The 21,136-nt window shown below is 39.3% G+C and overlaps 1 protein-coding gene and 1 pseudogene across 1 annotated transcript in view; one reads left to right on the forward strand and one right to left on the reverse strand.

Annotated features, from left to right (window-relative positions):
* Positions 1 to 21,136, forward strand: part of ARHGEF6 (Rac/Cdc42 guanine nucleotide exchange factor 6) — a 237,457-nt gene that overhangs the window by 53,227 nt on the left and 163,094 nt on the right. Inside the window, exons 5-6 of the mRNA XM_066249475.1 lie at positions 812 to 1,013; positions 18,502 to 18,572. Of these exons, the coding sequence (XP_066105572.1) occupies positions 812 to 1,013; positions 18,502 to 18,572 (273 nt within the window). The remainder of the gene's footprint in view (positions 1 to 811; positions 1,014 to 18,501; positions 18,573 to 21,136) is intronic.
* Positions 11,564 to 12,338, reverse strand: LOC136317256 (zinc finger matrin-type protein 2 pseudogene; annotated as a pseudogene).

The following is a 21,136-nucleotide window of genomic DNA, read 5'->3' on the forward strand; positions in this document are numbered from 1 at the left end:
AGTTAGTATCTTTGCATTTGGTCTTAATGGGAGTTTTTCATTTGGGAGGGAACATCCCATCTTCTTCTCTTTGAAACATTATTTCTTGTCAAAGCCACCAGCTTACTTTAAGACATCATGAGCTATCACTTCTAAAGCACCTTAATTACTTCCAAAGCACTTAAACTTTTGAGATCACAGATTCCTTTGAGAAGCTGATGAACACTGGCTGCACACCCTCTGGACCCTCTCAAATTGTGTTCAAAATCTTCTGTGTATGAACTTAGGGGTATATGTGTTTTGTTTTTCTCATCAGTTTCTCAAAGGGGCTTTTAACAAGTTAAGAATTCCTGACTTAGGTAACTATGGAATGTTTGATCTTTACATATGACTAAGTCTTAGCATATTTAAGATATTTTTAGCAATTGGGATGTGGGAGGCAGATTTTATGAGAGTAGTTTAGTAACTAATCTTGGTCATATAATTACCTAAAATATGTCTATGTGCTAGGTAGAGGCAGGATGGAATAGTTTATCAATCTACTTTGTTTCCTGGATCATTTAAATAAGTATGTTTAGATAATTGGTAGGGTGAGAGGAAAAGGAAAGTTCTCTCCAAATACATAGTATCAAAAATATCAAGGTTTGCATACACTTTCAATGGGTTTATTAATCTTCCCTGAGTCCTATCCCTGTTAGGCACCCACTCCTAAGTTAAAACTCAAGACTGAGATGGGCCTGGGGTTTTATCCTGGGTCACCCCATTTAATTTGCCTTTCTGCCCCTCCCTCCTTCAGATGACTGCTTCATCTGTGTGGCTTTTGTTTCTCTAGGAGATGATGGAAAATGGAAGTCACCAGTTGATAGTAAAGGCAAGATTCAACTTTAAACAGACTAATGAAGATGAACTGTCAGTTTGTAAAGGGGACATCATTTACGTCACTAGAATTGAAGAAGGAGGCTGGTGGGAAGGCACATTAAACGGGAGAACAGGCTGGTTCCCTAGTAATTATGTGCGAGAAATTAAATCCAGTGGTAAGTGAATTTTTTAAAAGCCTTCTTGAATGTGACTCTTGTACTTTCTTGGTATTCTACTAAAAATCTTGTAGTTTTAATTTGTTAACAAAATCTGAACTAGTAAGAGTAGAACAGAACTGGAAAAAAATCTGTGGTTAGCTATTTTGATATAAAGTTGTATTTATATTACATCAAGTCAACACAAAACTAAAAATGCAAAAGAATTCATAGCTTAGACAACTGTTCCACCTTAACTATGTCTCCTCTGTCTACTAATTCTAGCTAATGTAACATAGAACATAGTCCTTCCTGCTACTATAAAAATCTCCATGGCAGAATACAATAATAAAAGAGACCATGTGCTAACTTCCATTTATTTATTTATTTATGGCCCTAAGCTCTTTAAGCAGATCCAAATCTAAATGCCTCAGAGATGTGTTTGAGAAATAAAAATCACAGGATGGCAGGAAGCTATCTAGCTGCTTTGTTTCTGGATAAGATCTCCTTTAACTCACTTTATATTGCTAACCGCTTACCCTTTCTCATAATAATATTTGGAGAGTTAAATTTAATTGTTCTTTAGTAGTTTTTCTAGAGTTTTCTTAGATAACTTACTTATTTAATATTATTTAAGAAAGTATATCCTGCTTATATAACCAAAACACCCTATATAAGGAAATGTGTCACAATGCAGATAAAATAGTGTTCAGTTTTTCACATTATCTTTTCACTTTTCAGAAATATTTACCCAAGGGTTCCTTTGAATGGTTAGCTCCTCAGTGTAATTTTTGTGTATGTCTTTCTTGCTTTTTTTATAAATAAATTTTTATTTTAATGGGCTGACATCAGTAAATCAGGGTACATATATTCAAAGAAAACATTTCCAGGTTATCTTGTTATTTAGTTCTGTTGCATACCCATCACCCAAAGAAAGATCGTACTCCGTCACCCTCTATCCAGTTTTCTTTGTATCCCTCCCCCTCCCCTTCCCCCTCTCCTCCCTTCCCTCCCACCACCCCTGTAACCACCACACTCCTGTCCATGTCTCTTAGTCTCACTTTTATGTCCCACCAATATATGGAATCCTGCAGTTCTTGTTTTTTTCTGATGCGCTTATTTCACTCCGCATAATATTATCAAGGTTCCACCATTCTGCTGTCAGTGATCCGATGTCATCATTTCTTCTAGCTGAATAGTATACCATGGTGTATATGTGCCCCATCTTCTTTATCCAGTCTTATATATTTTTTACAGTGATTAAAAGCCTTTAAGCAAACTCTTGGCCAATACAGCAAGAATCCATAAAAAAGTAGTGTCCTTAACATGTTCACCAAGTCCAAATTGGCCCCATCACCATGCTAAATCCCTGAAAAATGCAACCCATCCACAGTTCAGTCTGTTAGGAGCTGTCACAGGGAGCAGGAGTCCAGGAAAAGTCCACACAGGAAAAGTCCGCATAGCACTGGAATTGTTGTCACCATTCTATACTTTGCAGCTCATGTCCAAGTCCCACTGACGGCTGCTTCTAGCTGGTAATGATTTAGGTACACTAGAAAAGCCATTTGCAGCATGCGTGGATATGGAGCTTCTGTTCTCCTCTGCCTGGAGAGTTGAGACCAGGTTGCTTTTCCCTGGAGCTCTGTGGCTGTGGCATGGCAAAGAGAACCTTGGGATACACTAAGCTGGGTGGCAAAGGTAAATTCATAATACAACTTGGCAGAAGGAGGAAAGAGAGCTCTAAATTAGGAGGAGGTCCCAGCCTGAAATATGAATGGGGCATTGAGGTAGGAGGGATAAAGGAAACACTATATATTAAGCAAAGCAGCAGAAAATAGGACTATCAACACCCACAACAGAGATCCTTGAGGGAAGAATAAAAAACCTGACAATTCAGGCAAAACATAGTTAAGTGGCCCTTGTGCAAATGAGATCAGTTTATCTGCTTCTTGGAAGAAATACCCTAGGCTCGTCCACACTGTCGTAGATGGGGCCACTTCAGCCTTCAGTGGCAAACCCCGGCTTTCTGGGCAAGGTTAGGTCATAGGTGGCTGGAGCAGGGCTGGAAGAAACTGAACCCTCCCTTAGAGGAGCGAGGGGGAAGCTCACCTTCCAGTATCCCTGTTTCCTCACAGCAGAGGCGTGTAAGCCTGGCAGGCTTTAGCTCAATGACCTTCCTTTCCACTATTGAAGCAGGATCCAAATGGCATCCTATGAGACCCCTTTGGGGCGTTGGAGCCTTTAAGGGTGTATCCTAAAAGCTGGTAGTTCCCCTGATCTCTATTGGGCTTTCTCTACCTCTAGGTATCTTAAAAGCCATGCTCAGAAGATCTCGCTGAGGGGTTTGAGGATCCCCATCCGCCTATATAAATCTTTTCCATATATCTGAAGCTATTTGGAAAAAGGCAAAACACTGTTATTAGCTAGATCTAATACAGAAGGTAGTAGTTTGCAGGCGAAAAAGATTTGGTGTCTCCTGTTCATCAGCATTCAAAAGAAATGTAAATTTTTTTTAAGTAAAAAGCATGATATGGTAGACCCATCGGAGTCATTGGCCTGGTGTGCAGGATTCCCGGGTTCGATTCCTGGCCAAAGCATACAAGAGAAACGCCCATCTACCTCTCCACCCCTCCCCCTCTCCTTCCTCTTTGTCTCTCTCCTCCCACCCGTAGCCAAAGCTCCACCGGAGCAAAGCCACCCCAGGCACTAAGGATGGACCCATGGCCTCCGCCCCAGTCACTAGAATGGCTCTGGTTGTAACAGAGCAAAACCCCAGATGGGCAGAGCATTCCCCCCTGGTAGGCATGCCAAGTGGATCCCAGTCAGGTGCATGCTGGAGTCCTTCTGACTGCCTCCCCATCTCCATCCTCAGAAAAATACAAAAAACAAATAAATAAAAGAAAAAATGCTATAAAAAAGAGGGGGGGCATTCCCTTGTGCTAAAGCTCCAGGGAGCATGGAGTGAGCTTGAGTATGTCCTATGAAACATGGAGTTCTATGTTAACATACAAGTCTTTGAAGAAGGAGGAACTGCTGAAATAGTTTATCAGCATTTGTCCCTAAGACAGCAGTCTTTATAGTGGGAACACCATACGTAAATATTTGCTGTCTGTCTATAGATTAAGGGGGGAATATGGCAAATGCTGAAAAGCCATGAATTTTGTGCCCCTCCCCTCCCCCAACCCCCTCCCTCTCCTCCCCCCACCCTGTAACCCCAACACTGTTGTTCATGTCTCTGAGTCTCATCTTTATGTCCCACCTATGTATGGAATCATATAGTTTTTAGTTTTTTCTGATTTACTTCTTTCACTCAATATAATGTTATCAAGGCCCATCCATGTTGTTGTAAAAGATCCTATGTCATCATTTCTTATGGCTGAGTAGTATTCCATAGTATATATATACCAAAGCTTTTTAATCCACTCGTCCTCTGATGGACACTTGCGCTGTTTCCAAATCTTCGCTATTGTGAACAATTCTGCCATAAACATGGGGGTGCATTTCTTCTTTTGAAACAGTGCTATGGTGTTCTTGGGGTATATTCCTAACAGTGGTATAGCTGGGTCAAAAGGTAGTTCGATTTTTAATTTCTTGAGGAATCTCCATACTATTTTCCACAGTGGCTGCACCAGTCTGCATTCCCACCAGCAATGCAGGAGGGTTCCCTTTTCTCCACATCCTCACCAGCACTTATTCTGTATTGTTTTATTGATGAGCGTTATTCTGACTGGTGTGAGGTGATATCTCATTGTGGTTTTAATTTGCATTTCTCTAATCATTAGTGATGTTGAACATTTTTTCATATGCCTGTTGGCCATCTGTGTGTCCTCTTTGGAGAAGTGTCTATTCATTTCTTTTGCCCATTTTTGGATTGGATTGTTTGTCTTCCTGGTATTAAGTTTTACAAGTTCTTTATAAATTTTGGTTATTAACCCCTTATCAGAAGCTATGTCAAATATATTCTCCCATTGTGTAGTTCGTCTTTTTATTCTGTTTTTATTGTCTTTAGCTGTGCAGAAGCTTTTTAGTTTGATAAAGTCCCATTTGTTTATCCTGTCTTTTATTTCACTTGCCTGTGGAGACAAATCAGCAAATATATTGCTGCGAGAGATGTCAGAGAGCTTACTGCCTATGTTTTCTTCTAAGACGCTTATGGTTTCACAGCTTACATTCAAGTCTTTTATCCATTTTGAGTTTATTTTTGTGAGTGGTGTAAGTTGGTGGTCATAGTATTTTCTTACAATATTTTGTATTTTTGTTGTGTCAGTTGTTATTTCTCCACTCTCATTTCTAATTTTATTTATTTGAGTCCTCTCTCTTTTTTTCTTGGTGAGTCTCGTTAAAGGTTCATCGATCTTGTTTACCTTTTCAAAGAACCAGCTCCTGGTTTCATTGATCCTCTGTATTGTTTCTTTAGCCTCTATGTCATTTATTTCTGCTCTGATCTTTATTATTTCCTTCCCTCTACTAGCTCTGGGCTTTACTTGCTGTTCTTTTTCTAGTTCTTTTAGATGCAGGGTTAAATTGTTTATTTGAGCTTTTTCTAGCTTCTTGAGGTATGCCTGTAATGCTATAAACTTCCCTCTCAGGACTGCTTTTGCTGTGTCCCATAAATTTTGAGTTGATGTATGCTCATTGTCATTTGTTTCTAGGAATTTTTTAATTTCTTCTTTGATCTCAATGTTAACCCATTTGTTATTTAATAACGTGCTATTTAGTTTCCAAGTGTTTGAATGTTTTTCAATTTTTCTATTGTGGTTGATTTCTAGTTTAATGCCATTGTGATCAGAGAAAGTGCTCGATATGATTTCAATCTTCTTAAATTTGTTGAGACTGCTTTTGTGCCCTAACATGTGGTCTATTCTATAGAATGTACCATGAGCGCTAGAAAAGAATGTATATTCTGCTGTTTTAGGCTGAAAGGTTCTGAAGATATCTATTAAATCGAGTTGATCTAATATGTCCTTTAAATCTGCTGTTTCTTTGTTGATTTTCTTTCTTGAGGGTCTATCTAATGATGTTAATGGGGTATTGAAATCCCCTATTATTATAGTATTGCTGTTGATCTCGCCCTTTAAGTCCATCAAAGTCTGCTTTATATATTTAGGTGCTCCTATATTAGGTGTGTAGATATTTATAATGATTATATCTTCCTTTTGGATTGCTCCCTTTATCATTATATAGTGACCTTCTTTATCTCTAACTATGGTCTTTGTTTTAAAGTATATTTTGTCTGATATAAGTATTGCTACCCCAGCTTTGTTTTCAGTTTCATTTGCGTGAAATATTTTTTTCCATCCTTTTATCTTCAGTCTGTGTGCATCTTTTGATTTAAGGTGTGTCTCTTGTAGACAGCATATGTATGGGTCCTGTTTTCTTATCCATGCAGCTACCCTATGTCTCTTGATTGGATCATTTAATCCATTAACATTTAAGGTTATTACTGATATGTAATTGTTTATTGCCATTTTTTTTCCTTGAAACTGTATTCCTCTTTTGCTATATTCTTTTTTTCCTTTGATCTGTTTACAACAGGTCCCTTAGCATTTCTTGCAGCCTTGGTTTGGTTGCAATGAAATCCTTGAGGGCTTTTTTTTGTCTGTAAAGCTTTTTATTTCTCCTTCAATTTTAAACGATAGCCTTGCTGGATAAAGTAGTCTTGGTTGTAGGTTCTTGTTCTACATTACTCTGAATATTTCTTGCCATTCCCTTCTGGCCTCAAGTGTTCCCGTTGAGAAGTCAGAAGTTATCCTTATGGGGGCTCCTTTGTAGGTGATAGTCTTTTTTTCTCTAGCAGCTTTTAATATTTTCTTTTGATCATTTAGCTTTGGTAATTTATTTATGATGTGTCTTGGTGTTGGTTTCTTTTGGTTTCTCCTTATTGGAGTTCTCTGTGCTTCCTGAACATGTGAAATGTTTTCTTGCCTTAATTGGAGGAAGTTTTCCACTATAATATGTTTGAACAAAGTCTCTATCCTTTGTTCTTTCTCTTCTTCTTCAGGAACCCCTATGATGCGGATGTTATTTCTCTTCATGTTGTCACAGAGCTCTCTTAGAGTTTCCTCAGACTTTTTGAGTCTCTTTTCTTTTCTCTGCACTGCTTCCATGCCTTTATTTATTGTGTCCTCTAACTCACTGATTCGATTCTCTGCTTCATCCATCCTGCTTTTAATTCCTTCCATTGTATTCTTTATTTCAGATATTTTATTTGTCATTTCTGACTGATTCTTTTTTATTATTTCAATGTCCTTTTTTATATTTGTTATCTCTTTATTTAGGTTTTCGTAATGGCCATCTATGGTTGTTCTGATATCTTTGAGTATCCTGACAATCATTATTTTAAACTCTGCATCTGGTAATTTGGTTATATCTGATTCACTTAGGTTCTTTTCTGGGGATTTCTCTTGGTTTAATTGTGTTGTGTTTCTCTGCCTCCGCATTTTCTCTTCACAGGAGTGGCTGTGATCATGTACTCCGGTGCACAAGAGTTGGTGGCCTTAGCCTTTGCCCCGGCCCCATGTGTGATGTTATGCTCGGTCCTGAGGACACTGGCAAGCACCTTTGCTCAGCTGTGGGTCTCCGGCTGTTTCTGGGTTTTCGCCCTGCCCTTTCAGGAGGATCCCACTCAAGGAACTGCTGCTTGCCTTGGCTCTACTGCCAGGCAGGGCTGCGTGCCCAAGCTCAGCTTCGTAGCGGAACTCCACTTTTTTTGGGCTTTTGGTTCCACCCCCACGGGACGAGCCAGCTACCAAGTCAGACCGCAAGCCTGAGTTGCACAGGCGGGACAGGGCTGTACTCCTCTGCCCTTGCTCCGGGGCTGGTCTCCACCCTTTCTGGGGTTCCGCCATTCTCCCGAAGGCTGGATTACAGGCTGCTGGCAGCTGAGCTTGACTGCTTTTGCACGCCCCCTTCTCCCCAGCTGGGCAAGATTGAACTCACACCTGAGCCCAGTGGTGGCCAGCCAGCTTCCGCCCCTGCCAGCAGAACCGCGCTTTTGTCTCCCGCTGCCGCCCGCTCTCCGGTACGCCCTCAGCAGCGTGGGTGGGGGTGTTGTACCTCAGACCCTAAGACTCACTACTGTAGACCCGAAAGCTCCCTCCTTCTATGAGACTCTGCTCTGAATGCCACGGGGGAGCTTGTTTGGCTGCTCTCCTGCTTCCCTTTGCTGGTATTGCTGTCCGGGGGAAATATTCACTTCAGCTTTGGGTAGTGACTTGTCCAAGGGGTTAGGGTGGCTATCTCCCAAAATGTTTCTCCCTATGCCTCCTAAATTACACTCTCTTCCTGTTACTGTGGTCCTCTCCTCTCTCCCCCCATCCCCAGGAACCTCAGGTGATTGTTTTTGAGAGAGATGTTCTCCGCGGTCCCTTTAAGAAGGATCCTAGATCTGAGAAATCAGACTCTCTCACAAACAGTATCCTGACTTGTTTCCAGCTAAATAGTGTCCTTACGCCTTTTCTGGGCTCTGGGGCTGCAGGCTGGGGCTTTATTCCTGGGGCTCAGGACCCTTTCCCCTCTGCTAAACTCACTTCCCACCACGTGAGTCTCTCCCTGCTGCCATTCGCTCTGAGGAGCTAGGCAGCCCTCTCCACGTTTCCGTGTTTCTGCTTTTACTACCAGTCTCGGTGTGGCTTCTTCAGTGTTCTTTGGTTGAAGAGTCCTCTTAGTTTAGTCCAAAGTTGATTTTTCCAGATGATAGTTCATAAAATTAGTTTGTAATCCACTTTGGTTCTGGGAGTAGATGCTGGTACATCTGCCTACTCCAGTGCCATCTTGTCTCTCCCTGGGAGCTTCCTATTTTGACGTTAGCATCAAACTGGTTCTAAGTCTCACAACAGAGAAGTCCCTGTTTTTAAGGTGTTTTAAGAAATACTTCATAGCAACTAGCCAGAAGGTGGAGTAGTGGAAAGAGCATTGGATTGGGACACAGAGGACCAAGGTTCAAAAGCCTGAAGTCATTTGCTTGAGTGCAGGGTCATTTGACTTTAGCACGAGTTCACCAGCTTGAGTGCAAGGTCACTGGCTTGATTCTGAAGGTCAGTGGCTTGAAACCCAAGGTCGTTGGCTTGAGCAAGGGGTCACTTGCTCTGCTGTAGTCCCCCCACCCCTGGCCAAGGCACATATGAGAAGCAGCAATGAACTACCTAGGTGCCACAATGAAGAATTAATGTTTCTCATCTCTTTCCCTTCCTGTCTGTCTGTCCCTAACTGTCCTTCTCTCTGTCTTTGTCACATAAAAATCTTCATATATATAGATTAAATGCACATCTTATTGAAATGAAACCTTCAATTTAGAGTTTTAAACCCCACTACCATACAGCTTTCTTGGATCATTTATGAGGTTGAATCAGGCATGGAACTGAGAAATTTCTGTGATTTTTGTCTGTTTGCTATTGTGCCAAACATGTAACAATGTCACTAGAATAGTCAGTAAATCTGAAAAGTTTATTCATAATAGCTAGGGTACCATTCAGGCTGATACTACACATGGTTTTTTCTTAAAAACAAAGCAAAACAATCTTAGCTCAGTACAGCCCTCACCCTGCAGACTGCTGTGCCATGGGAGTGCTGTGCATAGTTTTCTTTTTGGGGCCCCGTCATTGACAAGTACACTTTGTGTCCTGGTAAATGTGACCTTGTGAAGTTGCATTTTAACTTTTAGATTTTATCTAGAGTTAATTATGGCTGAAGCCCTGGGGACAGCTTCTTCCCTCACTCTTCAGAAGGAGGCTTATATTAGAGGATTTATAAGACCACCAATCTAATACTGTAGAAAGTTAAGAAATAGAATGTTTCTGTCTAATACACACGATCTCCTTTTTTTAAAAAGAAACTGAATTGACTTTATTAAGTGATTGATTAATCAGGCAGTATCATATCTAGCATCTGAAAGGCACTCTGAAGAACTGTTCAAAATGGAAATATTTTATAGGAAGAAAGGTGGAGCAAGTGAGTGACTGGGATAGGGATGTGGGGAGAAAGTATTATTTTGGAGATTGAACATCTTTTCTTTGGAAGAATAAAAGGGAAAGGATTTTTATTAAACAGATTGCCTCTTCTTTCTATGGGGAATGGAGAGGGCCTATGTGACAGATTACTGATGCTTGACCAGATTGAGATTATGGTTGATTAAGATTATGTTTCTGGAAGAAGTTTAAATTGCAGTTAGAGAAGGTATTGTGGGCTTTTAGCACAAGTGACACCATTTTGGACCTGTGTTACAGTTATTCATCTGTTTTTCTTTCCTTTTAGTACTAGTCATTATACTTTTATTCTTAAATTCTATTTTTTTTGTATTTTTCTGAAGTGAGAAACAGGAAAGCAGAAAGACTTCCACATGTGCCTGACCACGATCCACCTGGCATGCCCATCAAGGGGCGATGCTTTCCCCATCTGCATTGCTTCATTGCAACTGGAGCCATTCTAGTGCCTAAGGTGGAGGCCATGGAGCCATTCTCAGAGCACGGGCCAACTTTGCTCCAATGGAGTCTTGGCTGCGGGAGATGAAGAGAGAGACAAAGTAGAGGGAGAAGGGTGGAGAAGCAGATGGGCGTTTCTCCTGTATACCCTGGCCGGGAATTGAACCTAGGACTTCCACACACTGGGCCTATGCTGTACTGCTGAGCTAGCTGGCCAGGGCCTTATTCTTAAATTCTTAATTTTTGTTCCTGCTGACACACAATCTTTTTTTCAACATGAGTTTGGGGCTGAAGGTACAATAGGTTTTTGTGACCATTGTGATAAAAACCTCTCACCAAGGATAATGGAACCTGGACACTGATGACATTATGAAGCCATTGTTACCAGTCCTACTTGCCTACCTCTTGCTTTGTTGTTACATGAGAAAATTAACCCTATTTTTAGCAAAAACATTTTTATCAAAGATCCTACTTCATGAAAAATACATGTATGAACAACATAGTCAATATATAAGCCACAGAGGACATATTAAGGGTCTTTGCTTCTTTCATTTGAGTCAGCTACATACACTATAAATAAGAAAATTAGTCATTTATACAATTTTCAGTCTTTTTATTATTATTATTATTATTATTATTATTTATTATTTTAACCACTCATCTTATTTAATTTCCAGTTACGTAGACTGAGGAAATAGTGAACATCAGACCCCAAGGCAGTAATGCTCTGAGGTTCTAGTTCAGGCTCCCCCATGTGACAGATTCATGGACATACATCCACACATGCCACTGACCTAGGCAAGAGTATACATGCATGCGCAGGTGGCAAGGGAACCAGAGTGTGGAATGAGGGAAGGTGGAATGGAGTAGATGGTCTAGGATATGGTATCAACTGAAAACTGGGGACCCAGAGCACCATTCCAATGCAGGCTAAGCCAAGAGTAAAAATTAAAGTCAGAACCCAAGATAAATGTGGGATGCTCAGAGAGGATTGGATAGATGAAGATGCAGGGGAAGTTTGGGGAAAGCAGCCTCAAAAAAGGAGGTTTTTCTTTATTGGGAACTCAGATGGGCAGAGGTACTGTGCCTCCATTGATATATGGAGGCTGAAGGAACATGCCACAGCATTACTTCTGCCTCCTGTGATCCCTCTTACCCTCTATCCCTCCCAATTGCCACTCTTAAGGGCTTTCTCAAGTCCCCCCCCCCAAAAAAAAACATGACCCGCACACACAAAATTAAGCCTAACAAAGGGCCAAGCATAGAAAACCTCAGAACTCTTCTTGGTGAAACCAAGCCAGAGAAGCCCATCAGAGCTGCCATCTCATCATCCCGCTCAAATGCAAGTTCTTTGCAGCACTCTTTTTCTTTTGTTTCATTTTCTTGTAGAGTTTGGCCCTTTCCTCTTTTCTGATCCCCTTCATACTTTTCTCACAATCATGAACTTTCTGCTTCTCTTCCATCTTCTTCTTATCAATCTCAAAACACTTCTTCAAGGTGGAACATTCCACATGCATAGACATGCCCAGGTTTCGCTGATGTTTCTTTACGTTAATGTGATCCAGAGAGTTGATGGAGTCCTTCACAAATAGTCATAGACACTGCAATAATATCCTCCCATCTTGGATTGTGGGATGTTCTTGGTAATGACAACAGTCTTTCCAAGTTTGGATTCCAGGTTCACCTTGTAGTTCTTGTGCCAGAGAAGTTCCTACTTGACTGGCTACTCTGGTTTTCCATACTTCTTTTCTCTCTCTTTTGTGGGCCTATTATCAGTGAGTTTCTCTTATTCATCTTTGTCCCACTTTCAGTGATAGTTCAAGATTTTTGTCCTGCTGCCCAACTCTACCTTCAGGGCAATGTCTTTCCGTCCTATTATAAAAATCAATTGTAGCCTGACCAGGTGGTGATGCGGTGGACAGAACATCAGACTGGGACGTGGAGGACCCAGGTTCGAAACCCCAAGGTTGCCGGCTTGAGTGTGGGCTCATCTGGCTTGAGCATGGGCTCACCAGCTTGAGCACAGGGTTGCTGACTTGAGCGTGGGATCATAGACATGACCTGGGGTCACAAGCTTGAGCCCAAAGGTCACTGGCTTGAAACCCAAGGTCGCTGTCTTGAAGCCCAAGGGTGCTGGTTTGAGCAAAGGATCACTGACTCTGCTGTAGCTCCCCAGTCAAGACACATATGAAAAAGGAATCAAGAACAACTAAGATGCCTCAATGAAGAACTGATGTTTCTTATCTCTCTCCCTTCTTGTCTGTCTGTTGCTATCTGTCCGTCTCTCTGAATCTCTGTCTCTGTCAAAAAATAATAAAAGAAATCAGTTGTAATGTGTATATTAACATGTTATTAATACATCAAAATAATTTCTGCTAGTACATCAATAACATAGTAAATTATATCTCTTTTTAAATTTTTTTGTCTTTGTTACTGAGAAAAGCTAAGGATGTTTTCATGCCAAGAAAATATTGAGGCAAGTATGATCAAAGCAGATATTTTAGGCAAATTCTATTTTCTGCAACTGATTCAATTAAGAGTTCATTAAATCCTTCTAAAACTTCTTATTAACAGGAAAATACAGATATCAAATGAGGGAATTTGTTAGGTAGTTCATTAAATCAGTATTAAGGCCGATTAAGAAATGATTCTACTGATTCTACACCAAAACTAAGACCAAGCTTTATATTTAGACTTCCTGTTTTAATCCCCTGGGTATGTCACGTAGATGTTTCATATCCAGAGAAACTACATAGTTGTCACTAGATTTCTTTATGTCTTATCACCACCAACAAGTTATAAGACTGTCCATCAGCAAGCGAAAGGAGAATCAAATTAATTGGAAAGGGATCTTTACACCAGGATTTGAAGAGCTTCTTACATATCTGCGTGACACTATTGTTGTTTGAGTTATACTGTACCAAATAACCCATTTGAATTCTGTATTACACTGACTGATGTTTTTTCTGTGATTGAAATGAATTGGCAAATCTTTTTATTGCCTTAGAAACACCATCTAAAAGGTTTATGTTTAGATGTTAGTTCCAGTTAGGTTATTTTGAACTACCCCAGGGATTCTACTTGTCTCCTCTGAACTTCCACAGCTTTACTCCTCTGTATGTTGCTGAGTGTGGGTTTCAGAGAGAACTGCACAGGGCAGGAGTAAGCAGTGGTAGAGGTGGGGGTGGGGGCAAAGAGGAACCAAAGGTAAGAAATTATCACTGGTGTATTTCTCTTTGTAGCCATCTGTTGATTCTTTTTCCCCTATGGGAATACTGGTTTGCAAGGGCTCCATTTTTTTTTTTTTTGACTTTCCAAATTTGTCCTTTCAAATCTACCTTCCTTCTACTTTTTTTTGTTTTGATCACATATCCTATGCCAAGCCTGTAAGAAGAGCTAAAACTTTCAGCACTTTGCTGAATAAGCGTGGTGATATGGGTAACTAGACTTATTGAGGCTGTCACTTCATAAGTGATATAAATTTCTAATCACTATTTGTATACCTGAAACTTATATAATATTGTATGTCAAACATAATTGAAAATTAAATCTAAAAAATAGAGTGGTGAGAACAGACATCCTTACTTTGTTCCTGATTTTAGGAGGGAAATCATTTAGCATTTGGTCTTTCATCATTATGTAAGATACTAGCTCTAAGTTTTCATAGATGTTCTTTATTGAGTTGCAGAACTTGCTCTTTATTCTTATTTTTTTTAGAAGTTTTTTCCCCTTGAATGGGTGTCTACTTTTGTCATGTGAAATTATTATGTGCCCTTTCTGTTTAGACTATTATTGTGGGTTATTGTGTAGATTCATTTTTGAATATTTAACCGACTTTTATCCCTGGTATAAATTACATAGTATACAATTCTTTTAAAATATTCCTGAACTACATTTGTTAATACTTTGTCAAGGTATTCATAAAAAATGTTGGTCTGCAGCTTTTTTTGGTGTGTGCTGTCTGGTTTTGGTGTCTGTGTAAGAGTGATTTTAAAAAAAATGTTAGAAAATGGTCTCTCCTTTTTGATTTTCTATAAGAGATTGTGAAGAATTTATATTGCCTCCTTCTTAAACATTTGATAGAATTCTCCAGTGAAATCATATGGACCTGGAGATTTCTTTATCCAGAGTTTTAAATTTATTAAGTAAGAAGCACGAATTCATAGAAAGGCAATGGTTAGTAGGAGAGCTTTAATGGTAAAATGAATTGTTAGAGTTCTGGCATTAGAGGATTGTGATATGCTCCTAGGAAAAGGGTTGGGGTAAAAATATTCATCATGATAATATTAGTGTATTATTCCAGGAGAAAATGGATCTCCTGTATATTCAATATTAAAGCCAGAAACTAACTCTGATTCTCCTTTTGTTAGGTCAAAGGGTGCACAGTTAGTTTCGGCTAGTGTTGAAATAAATCATATTATGGCTAGGGGTCATGCTGGAATAATTAGTCATAGATACTCCTGGGTTGTAACTAGGGTGGACAGAGTAAGGAGCCATTTATTAGTAATACTGACAGGAGGATAATGGCTCATAAGGCCCCAATAGTGCTTATTTTATATTTGAGGTCCATCCAGACCATAGGAGTACATATAAGGCTATGCTAGATATGGCTAGTATGAACAAAACTCACAGGTTTATATTAATTAGGGGATAGGGTATGGGCAGGGGAATCTACATAATTAGGGCAGGGGTTAGGGTTAAAATAGGGACAATGATGAATATTGAGATGGATAATGTGAGAGGCCATAAAGGTTCTTTAATAAAAAAAAAAATTGAATGCCTCTGTAGAGGCTGATGATGTTGGGACCTTTCTATAATTGCATGTAGCAATTTATAAGTTCAATTTTCTTAATAGTTGTAAGGCTATTCAAATATTTTCATATTGGTGAGTTGTGGTAGTTTTTTATTTTCCTGAGGAATTCATTCACTTCACATCTAATCATCAAATTTATGTGTATAGAGTTTTTCATAGCACTCTTTTATTCTTAATGTCTCTAGGGGCCATAGTGATATTTTATTTCAATCCTGATATTGGCAATTTGTGTGTTCTTATTTTTTTTCTGTCAGTCTTTCTAGAGGGTTGACAATTTTATTGAGCTTGTCAAAGTGCCAGTTCTTTTTACATCATGTTCATCCATTCAGTAATCTCTATGGCAGCCACTTCTTTCAAGTCATGATTTTCAGGTCCAAATTTACATAGTTAACATTTTGTTTCAATTATAATGACCCATTTCTATCACTTTTCCTTGCCTCTTCAATGTCTTGGCAGGCTCTACATTACTTCTCATTGGCCTTGTTTTTGAATGGTGACCACACCTTGCTGGTATCTCTAGAAAGTTTTATTTTTATCAAGACTTGTTTACATCATAATTTCACAAAACAACTGAATTCTAAGTATATTGCTCACAAAAATTGGGGGATATTTCAAAATGAATATGAAGCTATAAAATATCCCCTAAGTTTTGTGAGCAGTATAGAACTATTTATTATAGCTACATTGTAGAAAAAAAATGCTTAATACAAAACTAAAAGAATCTGGTAATGGTCAATTTTGAATATATCTGAGTGCAAAATCACAGTGTCCTGGAAAAAACGCCAGGTTTGACAATATAATACTTGGATTTAAGCTCTGGTTCTGCCACTTATAACCTCAAGCAATAGGTAAAGTGGTTCTACATTTCTTAGGTTTACCCACTAAAGCCTTGTGAAGCCACCAGGTGAATCCAGGCAGATCTTCAAATAAAACAAACCTTCTCCAAACTGGCCATACCCCTCTTGTTATCACTGGGAAGTGACAAAATTGGCCTTGCTGCTTTTTTGCTTTGTTTCCACTTTGCCCTGCCCTGCCTGGCACAGCTGGACAATTCTCTGTCACAAGGACAGTCCTGCTTTGAGCATTGCCATTTCTATAACTGTGCTGGAATTTTTCCCAACTAGAAAACCCCCTGCTGTCTTCTATGCCTGCCTGAATTCTAGCCATCTTCCAGGGCCAGATTATCTATCCCTTGCCCAGTAAGGTATTTTCTGACCATCCCAGGTCAAACTGATGGTCCCTCTGAACTCCAGTAGGAACTACTACCCATCGATTGAGACGTCCAGTAGCTTTATCTCTGAATACCTTATTGGTTAGAAGTACAGGCCCTTGTCAAGACACACCTGAGCTTCAGTGTTGGCTTTGCTATTTCCCAGATTCATACTATTATGCAGCTGACAGCACCTTTTTCAACCTTAGTAACCTTCTCTGCAAAATGAGAAGATCATTTCTGCCTAACATGGTTATTGTAAAGGTCAAATAAAATGTCTTAAAAGCTATTATGTTCCAAATAAACACAAGGCATATTTCAAATAATAATAATTTTAGAAATTAAAGTTAAATGGAAAATTATTCACAAAATAATGTTGCAATAAGAGAATGATAAAACTACAGGTAAAGTAAAAAAGATTTGTATATGTGTGTCCACAAACACATATAAAAAGAATGGGAAGACACACTTCAACATGTTACTTTGAATAATGGTTAGCTTTGGGTGATAGGTTAATTGTTATTTAAAATTTTTTTCTATATATTGCATTTTTTAGGTGGACATGTAATAGACCAAAAACTAGAAAATACTGTTTTTTAAAGAGAAAAATTAAGGTTCATTGTTATATAATTTGGTTATTTCTACTCTTCCATACATCAGAAAGAGGTTAAAACAATGTATAGTATAGCAAGATAAAAATGAAATGTAGGCCCTGGCCGGTTGACTCAGTGGTAGAGCATCGGCCTGGCGCGCAGAAGTCCTGGGTTCGATTCCCGGCCAGGGCACACAGGAGAAGCACCCATCTGCTTCTCCACCCCTCCCCCTCTCCTTCCTCTCTGTCTCTCTCTTCCCCTCCCACAGCCGAGGCTCCACTGGAGCAAAGATGGCCCGGGCGCTGGGGATGGCTCCTCGGCCTCTGCCCCAGGTGCTAGAGTGGCTCTGGTCGCAACAGAGCAACGCCCCGGAGGGGCAGAGCATCGCCCCCTGGTGGGCGTGCCGGGTGGATCCTGGTCGGGTGCATGCGGGAGTCTGTCTGTCTGTCTCTCCCCGTTTCCGGCTTCAGAAAAATACAGAAAAAAAAAAGAAAAAGAAATGTAAAACAAAATGAGATCTGGCGTGTGGTGACGCAGTGGATAATGGGTGGACCTGGAATGCTGAGGTTGCTGGTTCAAAAGCCTGGGCTTGTCAGGTCAAGGCACATGTGGGAGTTGATGCTTCCTGCTCCTCCCCCCTTCTTTCTCTCTATCTATCATCTATCTATCTATCTATCTATCTATTATCTATCTATCTATCATCTATCATCTATCTCTCCCTCCCATCTTTAAAATGAATAAATAAAAAAGATTGAAAAAAATAAAAAATGTAAGAAGACTTTAAAGAATGAAGCAAAGGAGAAAATGAGGGTAAGAAAGATAGTATGTAGTGACACTGTTAAACACTTATCATCAGTGTCTTCTATTTTTATTAACTGGTTCTTTTTTTAAAGAAAGAATGTACTAGGCTCTGTTAGTCATGAGTTTAATAGGTAAAATTAACTTTGTAAAAGAAAGATGGAATTTCACAGCATAAAGTATTAATATTAAAATGATTTGTAAAAGAGAGAGGAGTTTTCTGCTAGTTTTCAGTGTATTAAATATTCCGATAATTTTGTTTTTGGCATAGTAGTTAGCCCCAAGAAATGATGATTGCTGTTATTTATATTCTATTTTCATTGTAAGTTGCAAGTTACAAATATGTATTTAGTTAACATTGACTTTGCTTATCTGTTTTGAATAAGTTGAATGGAACAAGCTCAATATATGAGTGAAGTTCTTGTCTCAGTCCTGCCCTTGAGCAGCTAGACCTTAAATCCTTGGCTTATCCTCTCTCCCAAGAATTGAGGAGCCTGGAAAAAAGATATAATGTTGACCATGTATACTTTGGCAAAATTATAGTTTCTTGTTTAAGAATGTACATTTCTGTTGATCTTTCCATTTGACAATATTTATAGTACATTAGGTGACCTATGTTATGAAATATTCATCTTAGACTTGTATGATATTAATATAATCAATTTTTTTTTCACAGAGAGACCTCTCTCCCCCAAGGCTGTCAAAGGATTTGAAACTACTCCACTTACCAAGAATTATTATTGCATTGTGAGTGATCAGATGATGAACAAAATTGTTCTTGACTATAAGAAAAATTTTTACTTGTCGAATCACTGATGTATTGAGGTGAAAAAAAAAAGGAAGGCTGCATACAATTGCTTTACCTGGGTTTAATTCCAGCTGCATTGCAATAGAGCTTGTCTACTTTTAGGCCTCTTACATATGTCTAGAAGTTTTACATTCACTGTACTGAGCAATTTAAGTGTAGCACAGAGATGTAGAGCAAGGGCTATTAAATTGTAGTGAAAGAGAAATGGCAAACAGGATGGGGAAATCCAGCAGTTAGATAGCCAATTTTGTCACAGTTTTGCCATAAATAGCCTTACCAGATATTTATTTTAAAAAATGTATTTATTGATTTTCAGAGAGAGGAATGAGGGAGAGAGAGAGAGAGAGAGAGAGAGAGAGAGAGAGAGAAGGAGTACAAGGCATCAACTCATAGTGGCTTCTTGTATGTGCCTTGACTGGGGAAGTCCAGGGTTTGAACAATGACCTCAGCATTCTAGGTCGATGCTTTATTCACAGTGCCACCACAGGTCAGGCTTTACTGGATATTAGAAGTTGAATTCTCAAATTACTCTTAGGCATTAAGTTTTCAGTGATTACATACTGTGATTTTATTTTAGAATCAATCAATTCATTATGATATCCTCTGAAAAATTATCAACCTTACTCTTGAGGAGGGCTCATAAGGAAGGCTGCCCTTTGGCAAGAGGTAAAAATTAAATGGCTCTGGCTTGAGCACACACATGTTAAAACATATTAACTATAAATAGAGTGTGTGCAATACTCAAAAGAAGTTTCTGTTTGAAAAATAAATAATATCCTCTTCCTTAATCTGTTTTCTGCTTTCCTTCATGTCTACTTTCCTGACTTGGCCCAGTCACTAAAATAAGGTCCAGTCATGATAACTTCTGAGTTTCCTTGACTGGTAGCTACATCAGTCCCCCCCCTGACTCCATCTGCCCCTCTAAAATACAGTTTCACTTTTCACCTAATGTTCTATGTATGTTTGTACTGAGTGGTCCTTTCATTTTGTGCATGGATGAACAGTTTCAAAACATCTCTATTCATTTGGTTTAAAGAAATAAATTTCATTCATCAGTGAATTTGCTCCACAATGATAACATCAGCAGCAGCGGGTATGAAAAGTCACGAAAGTTCTTCATAACACTGGGACAACTTTGTCACTATTTTTTGTATTACCTTTTATTTTTATTTTTTAAGTGAAAGAAAGGGTGATAGTGAGGCAGACTCCCACATGCACCCCAACCGGGATCGACCTGACAACCTCATCAGGGGCCAATGTTTCAGTACTGAGCTATTTTTAGTGGCTGAGAGTGATGTGTTCTAACAGAGATATCTTCAGCATCCAGGGCCATGCTCAAACTAATTGAGCCACTGACTGCAGGATGAGAAGAGGGAGAGAATGAGCAGGGCAGGGAGGTGGGAAGCACATGGTCACTTTTCCTGTGTGCCCTGACCAGGAATTGAACCCAGGACATACATATGCCTGGCCGATGCTCTATCCACTGAGCAACCAGACAGGGCCTCCTCTTCCCTTTTTGAGGTTAAAATATATTACCCAACAGAACTAGGTTCTATTATCCCTGACCACTTCTTTTAGTTTCCAGGTGACTCACAATGATTTAAGTTTTAAGAAAATGACACATTCAAGTTGTGGGTGAAAATGTTACCAAAGCTTCTCCTTGTAGATCTGGACCATACCATCCATTGTTATGGTTTAGAGCTCTCTCTGATTCTGCTGATTCTACCAATTTAAAATATTATTTGGATTATCCAAGACAGATTAACCTCTGTGATTCTTATGGGCCTTAGGTTAGTCCTGTATATAATTATACTATATACAACCTTTGTTTGTATCATCCACCTCTTATTGGAGTACATGTACATTATTTCTAGTTCTTTTCTAATATAAACAATACAGCAGTAAACATCTTATATGTGTAACTTGTCAAAGTATAAAAGATTAGTAGGACAGCCTGACCAGTGGTGGCACAGTGGATAAAGCATCAACCTGGGATGCTGAGGTCCCAGGTTCAAAGTCTCTGAGCACGGGGCCTGAGCATGGGGTTGCAGGCTTGAGTATGGAATCATCAACGTGATCTCATGGTCCTTGGAATGAGCAAAGGGTCACTGACTCGGCTGAACCCTCCCTCCCCGGTCAAGTAACATATGAGACATATGAGAAGCAAGCATTGAACAACTAAAGTATCACAACTAGAAATTGATGCTTCTCATCTCTCTCCCCTCCTGTCTGTCTCCTTCTCTCATGCTAAAGAAAAAACAAACAAACAAAAAACAAAAAGAAATACCATTCATAGATTTGTAGGGTGAATTCTTAGAAGTTAAATTGTTGGGTCTAAATATATATATATATATATATATATATATATATATATATATATATATATATATATTTAATTTTGGTAGATTTTGCCTCAAACCTCAAGCTTAATAAAGAAAATAAATGTTTTGGGGGAGCTCATAATGTTCTGTGAAGAAGCTACAGAGCTTTCTTGTAAATATTC

Source organism: Saccopteryx bilineata, chromosome X, assembly GCF_036850765.1.
Source record: "Saccopteryx bilineata isolate mSacBil1 chromosome X, mSacBil1_pri_phased_curated, whole genome shotgun sequence".
Classification (NCBI taxonomy): Eukaryota; Metazoa; Chordata; class Mammalia; order Chiroptera; family Emballonuridae; genus Saccopteryx; species Saccopteryx bilineata.